The following is a 15,228-nucleotide window of genomic DNA, read 5'->3' on the forward strand; positions in this document are numbered from 1 at the left end:
TGCTTTTTTGTAACCCCATTCCAAGCCTTGCTTAAAACACCTAGAACATGCTGTAAACTGCTTAATATAACAATAAATTGGACAAAATGGTAAGTCTCATATCCTCTCTATCTAGCATTATGGCCAGTCTCACCTGTTTAACTACGCCATGGACATCCTCAACATGGTCTTCACCGGGGTTTTCACAGTAGAAATGATTTTCAAACTCATCGCTTTCAAACCCAGGGTAAGTCTCTTTTACCATTACCCTTCCTTCACCTTCCCCCTATTTTTTCTATATAAAAACACAACAGAAATAGCCTGCAGTAAACTGTTTGTGGTAGAGCTCTCTTGAATTTTTAGCCAGGGGAAGGTGATCTGAAAACACCTCCATTCTCTTCAAAGCCCAACCTTAATATACAGACCTTCTATCCCTCTCAGCTCCCATGTTTAGTCCCTGGATGTGACTCCTGTCCCATTTGTCTCCTATCTTCACCCTTCATTCACGGCCCGTCCTCTACCCTGCTGTAACTACCTTTTTGCCATACCCCCATCTCCTGCCTTTCGGTGTCCTTGTGCTGGCTGTGCATGATGGCATATTCAGGGCTATATCGGGGACGCCTGGAACGTCTTTGATGTGCTGGTGGTGACTGGCAGTGTAATCGACATCATACTAAGCCAGGTAGAGAGACGTTTGTGTGACAGACTGCATTCCTCCTCCCTGCTCTGCTACTGCAGCTGCCACTTTGTCCTTTCTTCATAACTTCCTTCACCTTCCCTTCTGTTTTGATATTGTGTATATTGTCTGAGTTTATTTTTGTTTATTAAGCAAGTCTGTTGCATCTCTTGTCTACTTAAAGGGGTAGTTTGGTTTTTTTTTTTTAGTGTGGTTGTGTGAGGTGCATAAGAGTCACTCTCAACTCTGTGGTGTATCTTTAGTGTTGTTGTTCATCTTTTGTATTTGAGTGCTTTTTTTTTTTTTTTTGTCAATATTTTATGACATTCTCAGTATTTGCTCCATGTTGTCATTTTAGGTCCTGTAGGGTCCTCTGACCCAAAGGTATTAGGTGCCCCATTCCTCAAAAAATAAAAATAATACTACAACTACAATTAAATCGAAAGAATAATTTTGAAAAATTAAACTAACCTTAAAAAATAACATTGAAAAATCTGCTAACAACAATTATGGGTCTAATTCAACTTCATACACTACAAATCTAAAGATTTAGAAAATTCAGAATTAGATGAAGACAAAAGCTTTATATTTAGGCTTAACATTAAGATTTAACATTTCACATTTAGATGTAATATTGAATATTTCAGTTTAGAGTTAACAATTAAATTCTAATTTAAGATTTAAAAATAATATTGTACATTTAAATTAAGATTTAATATTAAACTTTAGATAAATATTTATCACTTTGATACTGCATTTAACATTAAGATTTAGATTTAATATGATACAACCTTTAAATTTGAATTGAACTTGTCAATCCAAAAAAATAGTGTTAACTCAAAAATTGCTCATTTTCATTTTTTTTTTTTTTTTTTTTTTGGTTTCTATTTTTTCTGAAAATTTGCTAAATGTAAAACAAAGGGACTACATTTTGAAAATTATTCATTCCAAAACTGTTGTCAAAGTTTTACCGACGACAAAAGAGTCTACTGACTGCTGAAGAATATGTCTGTGTTGTGTCTAAAAATAGAGCAAAACTAAATAGGCTTTATGATGGCAAAGAAAAGCAATGAATTATTTAAAGTACTTATTACAGACTCATTTCAAAAAGACCAAACTACCCCTTCAACAGTTGTCAAGCAACATCGACTATACACACCCTGCTGAGCTGGAAAGCTTTTTGTGCTTTATCTAAGGCTTGTTAGATGACAGCATATCTAATCATTGGCCTGGCTGCATTCAAAAGGCAACATTTGAAGTACTTATTTGTCATTAGTGGCAATTAGAAACATGCCACTGAATCGTCAAGATAAAAAAAATCTACTACAGAAATTGTTTTTTTAAATTATTATTTTACTGCTCTCTTCTTTCTATACTTTACGGTTCTCTTCTTTTCTCTTGGTCTGTTTCCTCTGTTTATTTCTCTTTGTGTCTTTGTGTTGCTTGTGCTTGCAGAACTATTTTGCTGATGCATGGAACACGTTTGACGCCTTAATTGTTGTGGGTAGCGTGGTTGACATTGCCATCACAGAAATCAATGTAAGTAGTCATTTATTGCACTGTAGTGTCTTTTCTCCTGCTTGCCCCAAACTACAGGGCCATGCTACAGAACATAAACTGTATTTTAGATCAAAATCTTCTCATTCATGCTAATTACTGCTTGAATTGTAAAATTTATGTTGACCCTCTTCATGCTTAACAAATTAATTAGACCCACTGTCATGAAAAAAGAGAAAACTATACAGCATCATGAAGTGCTTTAATTTGGAAATTAATCAGGAATGACAAAAAACCATATTTACAATTATATACAACTGTAACTTGGCAAACAAAACTAATAATGTGCTTTACTATTTTTCTTCTAATTTTTGTAAAACAGGATATTTGAAAATTCATGAAAAACAAAAATAATGATATTTTAGCATTAAAGATATCATTCTGGTTAAAAAGCTTGTATTTGCTGGTGGAGTCCAGAAAAAAAATGTTTTGGTAATCAGCATTATACTGTTTATTTAGAACAGCTGTGGTAAACACCCTACACTGGATGGTGGTCTAATAAATGTGTTACACACTGTTCATAAACTCACCAACCACTTTAAAAGGTACATCTGTTCAGCTGCTCAGAGCTTTATGAGGCATCAGTTGTCCATCACTAGCTGTATCTGCAATAAGCTGACTCTCAATGACCTTTTAGCTCCTTCACGACATAGAGATGGCTGGTCTTGTGGATGTTGGCACATTCCCTGGTCTTTAAATGTTTCTATTACACCCTCTAGTGTTCAGTGAGGGTAAAACGGTCCTCTAATTCCCTGTTGATTATTTCTTTTGATGAATGACAAGCATAAACAACCATGAATACAAGTGACAAATATGGCAAATCTAGCAATTCAGTCAAAATCTGTCCCTGGATCTTTCTCAATAAATGGCTTAGAATTCTGATCTATGATAACTACTACTACTACTTTGTTGTTTTGTACCTTATACCAACCAAGTTCTTTAAACACAAATTTCACTTTTATTTATACTTTACATTCATGGTGTAATAACTATTTTGGTTGGTGGTTAAATGCTCTGAATCCTTAGGGTGTCCTGAAAAAATTACATGCCTGTGCATTTTTTTTGCTGAGATTGAACATGTGTTTTTACACAAGGATACCAGTGATTTGAAAATTCTGGAAAAATGCCTCAAAGGGGTTTTAAGACTTTTTTTTTCTTAAGGGGTACATTGCTGAATGAAAATATGGTACACAGCCTGATTACTGTCTGTTTTAAATAGTTTCTTCTTTTCTGTTTCCAAACCACTCCTGAATCATCCTCTTCCTCCTCAGAACACAGAGGACAGCGCTCGCATCTCTATCACCTTCTTCCGACTGTTCAGAGTGATGCGTTTAGTGAAGCTGCTGAGCAGGGGGGAGGGCATCAGGACACTGCTGTGGACCTTCATCAAGTCTTTTCAGGTGAAACGAAAGCATCTGCAATAAGAAACTTTGTCAAACCTCTAAATGGTCATTCAAGGTTCAAGGTTCAAGGTTATCTTTATTATCCCTACGAAAGGGCAAATTGTCTTGCAGTCAGCAGCAAAGAAAACACACACATAGTGTTCATACATACAGACTGCTCTCGACAGACAGACGGACAGAGAGAATGAATACACAAATTGGTTAGTCGTTAAGGAAATTAATAGCAGCAGCAACAAATGAATTCTTTAATCTCTTTGTCCTGCATGCTGGCAGGCTGAATCTGCGGCCAGACGGTAACAGTTTAAAGGCGCAGACAAGGGATCACTCTGGTCTGCCCAGATAGACTGAGCCTTTTTGAGGCACTTGGCTCTGTATGAGTCTGAAAAGTTTGAGAACGGGGACCCTGTGATCCTGGCACACAGTTTAATGATACTCTGCAATTTGTTGCAGTTTTTTATGCTGAGTGATCCATACCAGGTCACCATGCAAAAGATTAAAACCGACTCAATACTGCTGCCTGTCGCCATAACTCAGCACCATGATCTGTCTGTGATGCTATGATTTTAAAATGTAATCTTCTCTTTGTTGCACTGAGATAGTTTTTTTCTTTCCTTTTTTTTTTTTTTTAGAAAACATGAAAAAGTCATTAAAAAATGAAATGATTTTGATTTAAAGAGGAACATTTATCCAGTGGGTACAGAGATTTGCTGTGCCTGGTCAATGCCTTGTGCAAAGCTGGTTTTGGGCTTTGATGAAAAAAAAGCAGATAAATTAGAGAATGACTCGCACTTCAAGTCTAAGAAGGGGTTTTTGTTTTAATTAATGACAGTAAGGTGATCAGATGTGAAAGTGAAACCTTTTTTTTCTATTTGCTTTCAGGCACTTCCCTACGTTGCTCTCCTGATTGCCATGCTGTTCTTCATCTATGCTGTGATAGGAATGCAGGTAACACAAAACATGACAAGAACCTGCTAAGACACCTCACTTTATTAGTCATCTTCAGGTTATGATTTCTCTGTTAAACAGTTTTGGAGTCATGAATTTATTGAAGTCTTTTCCAGAATTAAAAAGGGGTTGGTTTATTTTAGAAATAATATTAAGGTCTTTTTTTTCTTCTCATAGGTGTTTGGGAAAATAGCCATGGTTGATGGGACACAAATTAACCGGAACAACAACTTTCAAACCTTTCCTCAGGCAGTCCTTGTGCTCTTCAGGTTTTTGTTGTTAAATACTTAACATCATGAAATAATTTAAACATAAAAACATTTGGAAAGTCTCTCACTCTGATTCTATGTTGGGATGTGATGTGTTTTGACATCAGGTGTGCCACAGGTGAGACCTGGCAGGAGATAATGCTGTCCTGTTTGCCAGGGAAGCTGTGTGATTCAGAGTCAGATCACAACCCAGGGGAGGAGAGGACATGTGGCAGTGGCTTCGCCGTTATCTACTTCATCAGCTTCTACATGCTTTGTGCTTTTCTGGTAATCTTCAGACATTTCACTGTGTCCTGTACTCAGATGCACTCCCTGTGGAAACTGACAAAACATGTTGCATGTTTGTGTTTCAGATAATCAACTTATTTGTAGCCGTCATCATGGATAACTTTGATTACCTGACTCGTGATTGGTCGATTCTTGGACCACATCACCTAGATGAGTTTAAAAGGATCTGGTCTGAGTATGACCCAGAGGCCAAGTAAGTACTGAAGATCCAGTAGGGATGAAGTTAACTGCTGCTTAAAAAACTTACATACAGATGTATCAGATGGAGATTTCAGGGGCACAGGAAACAACCTTTCTATCCACAGTTGGATGGAGCATGAGCCATTCATTATCACGATAATGACTTGCAACTCTGGACATTAAATTTAACTTGTTATTATGGAAAATATTTCTTTTTTTTTCTTAATTTCCCTTTTGTATTCTTTTTGTCGAACAGGACTATATTTTAGCACAGATTTTTTTGTCCTTCATAGTGAGTTGATACAAAGAATATATGCTCATTGTGTTCCCTGTGCCCCTGATTCCTCCTTGAAGTGATCTTGTACTTATCAGGAGCAGTAGTGGCTATAAATACAGTACTCTATTGTAAAAGTACTTCTGTTTAAAAGCATTTTTCTTGACAGGGGAAGGATAAAGCACCTTGACGTGGTGACTTTGCTGAGGAGGATCCAGCCTCCGTTGGGATTTGGCAAGCTCTGCCCTCACAGGGTGGCCTGTAAGGTGCGTTTCTCAGAAATTAAAGACACTAAAATGTGCTGACAGTTAATTTTGGGTGCAGTTTTGTTTAATTGTTCTTTGAAATCTGTTGCAGCGTCTTGTGGCTATGAACATGCCTTTGAACAGTGATGGGACAGTCATGTTTAATGCCACCCTGTTTGCGCTGGTTCGCACAGCTCTGAAGATCAAGACTGAGGGTGAGTGTGACCTGCCAACAGGCTGCAGCAAATAATGTCAAAGAAAGAAAGACCTGGCGCTCTTCACTAAGGAAAACTTTTCTTCTATGTTAAAGGTAACCTGGAGCAAGCAAATGAGGAGCTTAGAGCTGTAATAAAGAAGATCTGGAAGAGGACCAGCATGAAGCTGCTTGACCAAGTAGTGCCCCCTGCAGGCGGTCAGTAGTTAAACATTATCTTTATTTGAATTATATTTAGTTTTCATTATACAATATAACAATATAAATACAAAAGTGCTGAATATGGTTAAGTTTCAGCCTAAACATGGCATGTGGCAAAAAATATAGAGACAAGACTAGATCCCCTGCTGTGACTCTACGGTAGAGCTGAGATTTTATGATGTACTGACTGACGTGAAGGGAAAGGGAGGGCAGGTTTGGGTGACTCTTACGCTCTAGAGAAAGAAACACAAGACAGGAGAGAGGTGAGCGCGACTGAAGTTAAAAAATGAACGACTCTTTTTAGTAAGCGATTCAGTTCAGTTTTTCACTCGAATGATTTATTTGTTTTGAACAAACTGTTCACAAACACATCGCTACCACTGACCAACATGTCTGCAGGAAAACAGAAATAGGCATTTGCATCTAAAATAAGAAGAAAGCAATAACAAGGGGCTTATATTAAAGGCATCTACAGTACATATAGCTTAAGAAGCATTTTGTAACTGGTTTTAAACTTATAAACCAAAGTCAAGACCTTATTATTTTTTCTTGTACAAAAAAGCCAAATTAATGAAGTGTAAATGGGGCACAGATGTTAAAGGGTTAATCTATATGAGGCTGTCAGCATCCTGTTTCTGCAGAAGTAAGGCACCCACCTTCTGACCACAACCTGTTTGATAGATAAGTGAGAGTGGGAGACAATACATTTGAGGTCAATGAGAACAGCGCTTTGTTTCTGAGAAGTTCTTCTGATCACTGTCAGCAAGTCAAAATTCAGCTATTTTCTCTTTCATAACAACTTATTTTTAAAAAGTTTATCTTCACGTTAGGTTTTGCATTCACTTTTGTGCCATTCTTTCTGTCTCTCTCGGACTGAGATGAACTCTCCTTTGAAAGAAACCCTTTAAATTTTTTTTTTTTTTCGATATTTAAAAATTTTAGTCGATGTGGTACAGATTGAATCTTTTGTCTGAGGTGTCTATAAAGGATGGAGCATTACACATGGTTCTGTGTTTCTATCCTTTGCTTTCAAACTAGCATCTCTTCTTAAAGGTGCATCTACACAAAGTCAGAGATTTTGTCAAATGTATAAATGTATCTTCATCAGTGTCACATGTAGGTTGATCAAAGTCATTAGCTGAAACAGAAAATGCTATGTAAGAGGCTTAAAACGGTGTGAGGCCAGCCAAAATGTGCTGCCAAGGTTGTTGAGGACAGTATCATCTCACAGGCTGTACATCATGTCAAGACTGAGCGCAGCAACGAGACACAAGGTAGTTATACTGCATCAGCAGAGTCTCCTCAGACAAAGATTTGAGAACTGACTAGGGTTTCAGTATGTGCTGCTCAATTTCTGTTGAAGAACCACAAAGAAACAGGCAACAATAAGGATTGTAGACACAAACCAAGGATACGTAGTGTAGACGACTAAAAATGTGTGAAGTTTATTTACCTTTAAAAGTATCTACAACCTTTTAACCGGCTCAAAATTTTTTGTATATCTGAGCAATGCCGAAAGTAGTTACACTTCAAAATCAGGAGGCTGATCTTTCTTTTCTTTTTTCTGGAATTCCAATCAACCATATCTTATTTTTTTAGACAGAGTCTTGAAATCAGGTCTTCATGTGTAATATCTTGCACTCCACAACTAGCTCCATTATGAGATCTCCAAGCTGGCAAACTGGCTCACATGTGCCTATTCATTTGCAGAGACTCTGTTGATGATGTCTTTCAGTGAGACTCGTCTTAGGGTCTGTGCTATCATGTCAAACTTGGTCAAAGGTGGTCCTTTTTATGTTTCAAGGTGTGTTTCTGTTCTAGAAGGTGAAACAGTAGTTAATGAAATCTCTAATGAAAGATGTTAAGTCTGTGGGGGGGGGGGGGGGGGGGGGGGGGGGGGGGGGGGGGGAATGTACCAAATTTCAATGTTTAGATATTTTGATGTTTGTCCTGGAGGTTTAGTGTGTCTGTTCTGTTCACTCAGATGACGAGGTAACAGTGGGGAAGTTCTACGCCACCTTCCTGATACAGGACTACTTCAGAAAGTTCAAGAGACGCAAAGAACAAGGTCTTGTAGGAAGACACCCATGGGACAGGCTGAACACTACTATGGCTTTACAGGTCAGTAAAGTGCATTTTATAATCCTTGTGTTCATGAATGTACTCCACTGAATTTAATAAATGTATCAGAAAAAAAGTCCTACGGACTGGGCAAAGTTTGCCAGCAGACTTCATTCAACCCCAAAAGCTTGTTTGACATTTTAATTAATTTTTCTTATTTTAATTAATATTTTTACTCAGAAATAAATTCCCCTCTTATTGACAGGATGAAAAAGTAACTTTTCAGAAAATGGTTCCTAATGTCAAAAGGCCTGTAAAAGCCAAACATTTTGGGTGTTGACCAGTCATTTGGCTGTTTATTTAGAATACTTGTTACAATTTTACTATTAACAGCCTTGTGATAGATTTACTAATATGCCAACATTCACTTTCAAAGGGCAGAAATTTCGTGCTTAAAGCACAAATGTATGAATTCTGAGAAATTCTAACTTGAAATCGAAACTTTTTCAATATGTTGCAATGATATCCTTGTGCTTACTGCCTGACTTGATCAGATTTGTGCTGTCTACTCCATTATGTATTGTTATCTTGAACTTTTTGTCTGTACTAGGCTGCATTGCTCAGTTATAAGAATAATATTTTTCAACTCATCCTTTACAGGCTGGCCTGCGCACACTTCACGACATTGGACCAGAGATCCGCCGAGCCATATCATGTGACCTGCAAGAGGAGGGACTAGTAGATCCAAATAATGACGAAGAAGAGGAGGAAATCTACAGGGTAAACTTTAAAATCCTTACCAGACATTTTTTGGTATCAACCAGAATTGTTTGAAAAGGTTGAGAAAACCTAATGAAGAAAGGAAAATTGGAAAAAGACTTAACATCTGCAGAATAACTGAATGATTATTGAACATTATTTTACACGCGACCTGTGCTTGTATCACAGTTATGTTACAGTCATCATTAGTTACACCGTTTCTGGTTTCTTTGCAGAGAAATGGGGGTCTTTTTGGGAACCATATCAACCATGTGGATCAGCAAGGCAACCTCATCCCAACAACTGTTACACAACGTCCTCTGCAGATTTTACCATTTTACGCTAGTGCCTCAACTGAACCAACCCAAACTGTCAGGAAAGCTGACGAAGCTGACAGAGGAGACATGGAAATTAACATGTCATCAGTTCATTATAACCATTGTCACACCCTTCATGCCTACCGTCACCCTCATTGCATTTCCTTCTGCCATCAATCCCCAACACCTTCCAATGCCAATCTCAACAATGCAAACTTGCCCTCACTCCTCTCAGTGGCCAATGGAAAACAGCAGATGTGTTTAATCAGGCAATGCCAGCCGGCCCTAACAAAACATGGGACATCAGTGGTCATCATCAACAAAGGAATCCAAGACGTCCCTCGGAAGTCCAGCACCACCAGGTGTAAACCTAAAAAATATTCTAAAATGCACTTGTACTTAATCTATACTTCAAAATGTGCAACTGCTTCTCCTCTAACACTTCCCAAACCAAACAATGAACAGTTTGGCTTAGTGAGCTTCAAAGCGACAGATAGGATAAGAAAACTCCCCTACTCTACAATTTTAAAACCAAACCACAGAGGCTGGATATCCCGAAATTGTGGCATGTCTTTAACTCGTTGGCTTGACTACATTTTAGCGGGTGGTTCTTTGGTTCTTTTACTTATCCAACATGTGGCACTACTTTTTTTTTTTTTTTTACTTTTGTTTCAACTGAAAAAACATGTGAAGGCAGCATGCTTGATTCACAGGATGCATCACTTAGCTGCTGTATAACCATAAATAATGCCATCTGTATAAACTAATCGCACACACATTGATGTCACAGCAAGTTCAAGGGGCAGTTCGTAGTCAAGCATCTTGCCTACCCTCTAATTGTGACACAACCAACGTAACAGCCACCTCATGCTTACTCGTACGCGAATACAGGGCTTGATATTCCTATAGATATCTCATTTGCTCAGTAGAGTTAACCCCTCCTGCAGTGGTTGATAGCTGAGCCTCAGTTTTAGTTTTCTGGATGGTTTCTTAACCAAGGTCCAGATCCAACCCCTGATATACACTTTCCCACTGACAAGTAACTTATATGATCCCTCTTAAAAAACTAAACCATCCCTTTTCTGTTTGTGCTTCATTCCATTAAAATGTTAAGACCACAAGTTTTGCACTGATACTGATATTTTTGATATTGTTACTGATCAACATTTAACCAAATCTTTTTTGTGGATATATGTATATAGAGATGCCAAAGCAGGAACTGCATTTGGATGCTGTCCAATATCTCCCCAAAATGATCACTGGGATGAAGAACAAGGATCTGGGGAGTATTACAGTGGAGAAGAATTTCATGAAGACAGCATAAAGCTTGCAAGCGACAGGTAACATTTATGTTTATAATGACTCTAAAAACTTTTATTATAGTCTGTACCTGTAAAAGCCCCTTTCTAAGATGTTAAATATTATATTATTCTGTCTTTCAGGTTGTCCAGCAAGGATGGCTATAACACAGAGAGAGACTCTGACCTTGAGGTTTTTAGTGGTCTCCATGATGATTCCTGTGATGATGACACGCAGCCAATATGCCAAGACAGCAGACGCTCATCCAGGAGGTGGTTTTTACCCTCACCTCAAGGTAGGATACCAAGCGTGTAATTTTTTCTTTTGCGCAGTGTAGAAGTGTAACGTGAGACATTACCTGTTAGACCAGACCTGGGCAAACTACGGCCCGCGGGCCACATCCGGCCCTTTGTACGTCCCTGTCCGGCCCGCGTGAGGCCAATCATTAACATAAACATAAAACTTGTAGGGGTGCATATGTCTTAATACTCCATGTATCACAACCACTGAACAAGACATTGTGGTTTGAATTATTCCTCTCTTTCACAGGCTCAGTCAGTCTCCTCCACCTGAACTCTGCTGTTCTGAAGAGAGTGCCGTCGCGTACACGCGCAGCGCATGTACGCGACGGCACTCTCTTCAGTACAACGATACGCGTTTCACTATTTTAGAGTCAGCCTTCTCACTATAAAATTCACGCTGCTCTTTCCTGATTGGAGAGGATGCTGCGTTAGAGCAGAGCTACGTTAGTTTAACTCACGACATGTCATGTCAAAGTTCTCCAAAAAAGAAAGTAAACAGCTAAGGCTCTGATAAAGTCTTCATCAACAAGTGCTGCACCGTTATCTGTCTCCGTCTCTGAGGTCTACTGCAGCGTCTCTGGATCAAACCAACTAAGAGAGGGGGGTGGATGGTTTCTGAGTTTTCGATATAACGCCCAAGTACGGGACTTGATTTGACTTAGTAAAATATTAGAGCTCACAGAAGCATACTTAAATTTTGGGGACTATCAGGAGAAATAACAAGCCAGGAGAACAGCGGGAGAAAGGATTTAAAAAATGGGAGACTCCCTCCATATTCAGGAGTGTTGGCAGTCTGCCAGCACTCTCGATCGGTAAAAGTGAGTTCATGTATGACAGATATTGACAACGACGAAAACTTAAGACATTTTCTCTTTCATTTTAGGATTCAATAACTGTTTTTATTTCTACTTGACCTATACACCACATTTTTACATCACCTAATATAAACATTTACAGAGTGCTTTATTCTTCTGATAATCAGTTCCGACTATTCAAAATATTAATTTCAGAGCATTTTACGATGGAAGAAAGTTGGTGGCCCTCTGACACAATTCAGGTTCCTCATGTGGCCCCTGGTAAAAATTAATTGCCCACCCCTGTGTTAGACTGATGTATGACATTTGTTTCATTAGTTAATATTTTTTTTAGCTTTATGTTGATTGTTTACTTTGCTCTACTCGTAAAATTATATTGCACTAGTAACAATGAACTGGGTTGACCCATACATAGTGAACAAACAAAGTTGTGTTAGCCATTTTAATGCAGTTTATTTAAAAAATGTAGTACTATCACTGACAAAGAGTAATTATTTTTCGTTCTTTGGGGTTTTCTTTCAGCCTCCAACAGACAAAAATTTGGTTTTGAGTGTCTTCGCAGAAAAAACAGTCAGGAGGAGACCCCCCTGTCTCCATCCTGCACAGTCTTTCCACCACCAATGGCAAGGCAGCAGCAGGTTTGAGCATTTCTCATTCTGTTTATGAACAATGTGATAAATAAATACACAGAAATATCACTTAATACAGCAGGGGGAATAGCAACTTCAGGATACTTTTGTGTGTCTGCTTCCAGCTCCATTGATCTGTGTTCATTATGAACTCAAAAATCCAATCTCATTAATGGCTCTTACTGGTTTCAATACAAAGAGTGTTCCCAGCCTGTCATAGTTACTACGTTCCCGGGTCACACCTCCTGCCTTACTTCAAGATCTGATAACTTGTTCACTTGTTCTGGTCTGGTTATTGTGTGACACAGAACATATTGATTTCAATGGGAGGTTTTCTAGGATTCAACAAAATTAGGTTATTATCTTAGGTGAATAAACTATGGAAATCCAGTTAAAGATAATATAATCCCTTTTAAAATGAACTTTCAAGGTTGCAATGAATAAGACTAATGTAAGTTGTCAAAAACTTGACCAAACCCCCATGCAAAAGTTTGCAAATTCATGTCAGTAGCGAGACCAACAAGTGATGCTACGTACGTGCATACTGTATATTGTGTCGACTGTGTGATGATGATGATACGATGATACGACTGTGTATTTTTGGCTGTTAATGTTGACTCAGGTGGATGTGTGCAGTTTGGGCAGTGTAAGCAGCATCCCCAGAACTGTGAAGAGGAGTTTATGGTATACGGATAGCCAGAAAGGCCCTCCTACCCGCTCCACCTCTCCATCATGTCTGCAGGTACCTGCAAAGGGCTGCATGCACTACCTGAAGAAGAGAGGCAGCGCTGACAGTCTGGTGGAGGCTGTGAGTACACAAGTGTTTTAATATCCATACATCCTTAAAAATAAGAACTGCATCCTGTATTTAGCATGAAATGATTTGTTTGAAATGCTGTGATACATGTAAAGCACAAATGGTTGAAATGGTTTTCTGGAGGTGGTAGGATTTTTTTTTAAGTTAGATACCTACTCGACACTTATTCTAATTTATTTGATTGATGCATGAAACTTTAAAAATAATGACCAATGCTAAGTATTATTTTGCAATATTCTTTCTTTGTTAAGCTTTAATTTATTATTTAGATTTCTGTGGCAGCATTAACAACATTTATTTATACCAACCATTTTAAACAGAAAATATACATATCAAATTATTTTTGCCGAAATTAAAATTATAGGATAAGTTAAATGAAAATGAAATGAAAACAAAGTCATCAATGACAACTATCAACCTAAGTTAAGTGCATCTCCAAACACTGGAGCATCATGGGAAAGTTTAACATTTTCCATTAGTTATTTAAAAATTGTAAATATAACCTAGACGTATTACATGTAAACAAATGTATCAGGCATATCTTGGTTTTACGTTTTTATAACAGCTTCAAAAATATATATCTTAATATTTAAAAATATTTAATTTTAATTGAATTTACTTATTTGTGTTAGCATAAAAACACTGAGTATGACATTCTAATTTATAAAATGTGCGTACTCCCTTAATCTAGTTTTCTGCTTCCTCTGGTACTCTTTGGATCTAGTCGTGGCATTTTGCATAAAAATTTGAACAAATGAGCCTCGAGTTACACATTTTACTTAAGTGGAATTTGTTTTTGTTCTCTTGTAAAAATGATGTCTTGGACAACTTTGTGAGTATAAAATAAAACATTTGGCCAACATTGGACAACAAAAAGGTTACATTTTTTAGAACTTAGAGATGAGGTCTATAGGAGAAGTCACACCGGAGCACCTATACACCAACATGCCCACATAGTTCACATGGCAATTAATGTTCTGCTTGTTTTTCTTTTCAGGTTCTGATCTCTGAAGGTCTGGGGATATATGCCAGGGATCCAAAGTTTGTTTCTGCAACCAAATATGAAATTGCAGATGCCTGCGAGATGACCTTTGATGAAATGGACAGTGCAGCCAATAACTTGCTAAATGGGAATATCGGAAATGGCAACAATGAAGAAACAGGGAACTTCACCTCAGACACTCATGCCACCCCACATGCTAAGGACCACAGTATTAGAAATTACAGTGACGAGGAGCAGTACACTGCTGTGAAATGTGAGGAGGACCTAACAGATGAGATGTCATGCATTACATCGTTGTAATATAACCTCATACTAAATTAATTAGGATTTTTTTCAATTGAATTTATTCAAGTCTGAGGCTGAAAGGATGGCTCTGCTCAAGTGAGTCCTGCAATGGAGAGAAAAAGCAAACTTGTATAGAAATCAACAAAGTGCCTTGTGTTCTCAGGCTGGACAATAAAAGTGACGGATTAAAAAGGGAAATGGATCAATGGAAGTGTTGGGATTTCTTTGACAAAAATCAAAAAATGTGACAATCATTCACCCTGCTAGCCTGCCTGATACGCATCAGAGGTGTAACAAAGAATACTCCCTATTGTGAAAGCATGATAGCCTATGAGGCTAAATTATTGACATAATTATCATAACTAGCGAATTACACGACAGACTGCTGGACAAAATCTTAAGACCAAGGTTAAAACTACAAGAATTCCCATTTTGCACAGTGGATCGCAAGTTGTAAGTAGAGCTTTAAAATACATTAAGAAGAGTGGTGTGCATGAGACAAAAAAAACAAAACAGACATTGGGTAAATTTTTGATACTAACAGGCTGTTTGGCTGTTCATCAGCAGATCAAAAGTTTAAGACCAAAGCCTAAAACGATAGAATTAGAGCAAAAAGTGTCAAAAAAAAGGACGCGGCTTTGAGTAGCCCATCATCAGGTTTTGTTGAATTATTTCCATCAAGGGAACACACAGGTTGGTCCAAAAGCCAG

General features: G+C 37.9%; 1 protein-coding gene across 11 annotated transcripts in view; it reads left to right on the forward strand.

Annotated features, from left to right (window-relative positions):
* cacna1db (calcium channel, voltage-dependent, L type, alpha 1D subunit, b) overlaps positions 1 to 14,725 on the forward strand; it is a 54,200-nt gene extending 39,475 nt beyond the window's left edge. For 7 of the 11 annotated variants that reach the window (XM_074681822.1, XM_074681825.1, XM_074681824.1 and 4 more), the window contains 19 exons: positions 116 to 226; positions 584 to 661; positions 2,111 to 2,194; positions 3,484 to 3,612; positions 4,495 to 4,560; positions 4,738 to 4,829; positions 4,937 to 5,096; positions 5,183 to 5,310; positions 5,741 to 5,837; positions 5,929 to 6,031; positions 6,127 to 6,228; positions 8,216 to 8,352; positions 8,953 to 9,072; positions 9,288 to 9,730; positions 10,571 to 10,708; positions 10,811 to 10,962; positions 12,307 to 12,422; positions 13,036 to 13,221; positions 14,228 to 14,725. In XM_074681822.1, coding sequence (XP_074537923.1) covers positions 116 to 226; positions 584 to 661; positions 2,111 to 2,194; positions 3,484 to 3,612; positions 4,495 to 4,560; positions 4,738 to 4,829; positions 4,937 to 5,096; positions 5,183 to 5,310; positions 5,741 to 5,837; positions 5,929 to 6,031; positions 6,127 to 6,228; positions 8,216 to 8,352; positions 8,953 to 9,072; positions 9,288 to 9,730; positions 10,571 to 10,708; positions 10,811 to 10,962; positions 12,307 to 12,422; positions 13,036 to 13,221; positions 14,228 to 14,533 — 2,748 coding nt within the window. In that variant the 3' untranslated portion in view covers positions 14,534 to 14,725. The remainder of the gene's footprint in view (positions 1 to 115; positions 227 to 583; positions 662 to 2,110; positions 2,195 to 3,483; positions 3,613 to 4,494; positions 4,561 to 4,737; positions 4,830 to 4,936; positions 5,097 to 5,182; positions 5,311 to 5,740; positions 5,838 to 5,928; positions 6,032 to 6,126; positions 6,229 to 8,215; positions 8,353 to 8,952; positions 9,073 to 9,287; positions 9,731 to 10,570; positions 10,709 to 10,810; positions 10,963 to 12,306; positions 12,423 to 13,035; positions 13,222 to 14,227) is intronic. The other 4 variants (XM_074681827.1, XM_074681832.1, XM_074681828.1 and 1 more) reach the window with 1 other exon arrangement.
* Positions 14,726 to 15,228: the final 503 nt, after the last annotated feature.

This window comes from Halichoeres trimaculatus, unplaced genomic scaffold (assembly GCF_033239565.1).
Source record: "Halichoeres trimaculatus isolate MK-OKI-2021-1 unplaced genomic scaffold, fHalTri1.1 fHalTri1_scaffold_11, whole genome shotgun sequence".
NCBI lineage: Eukaryota > Metazoa > Chordata > Actinopteri > Labriformes > Labridae > Halichoeres > Halichoeres trimaculatus.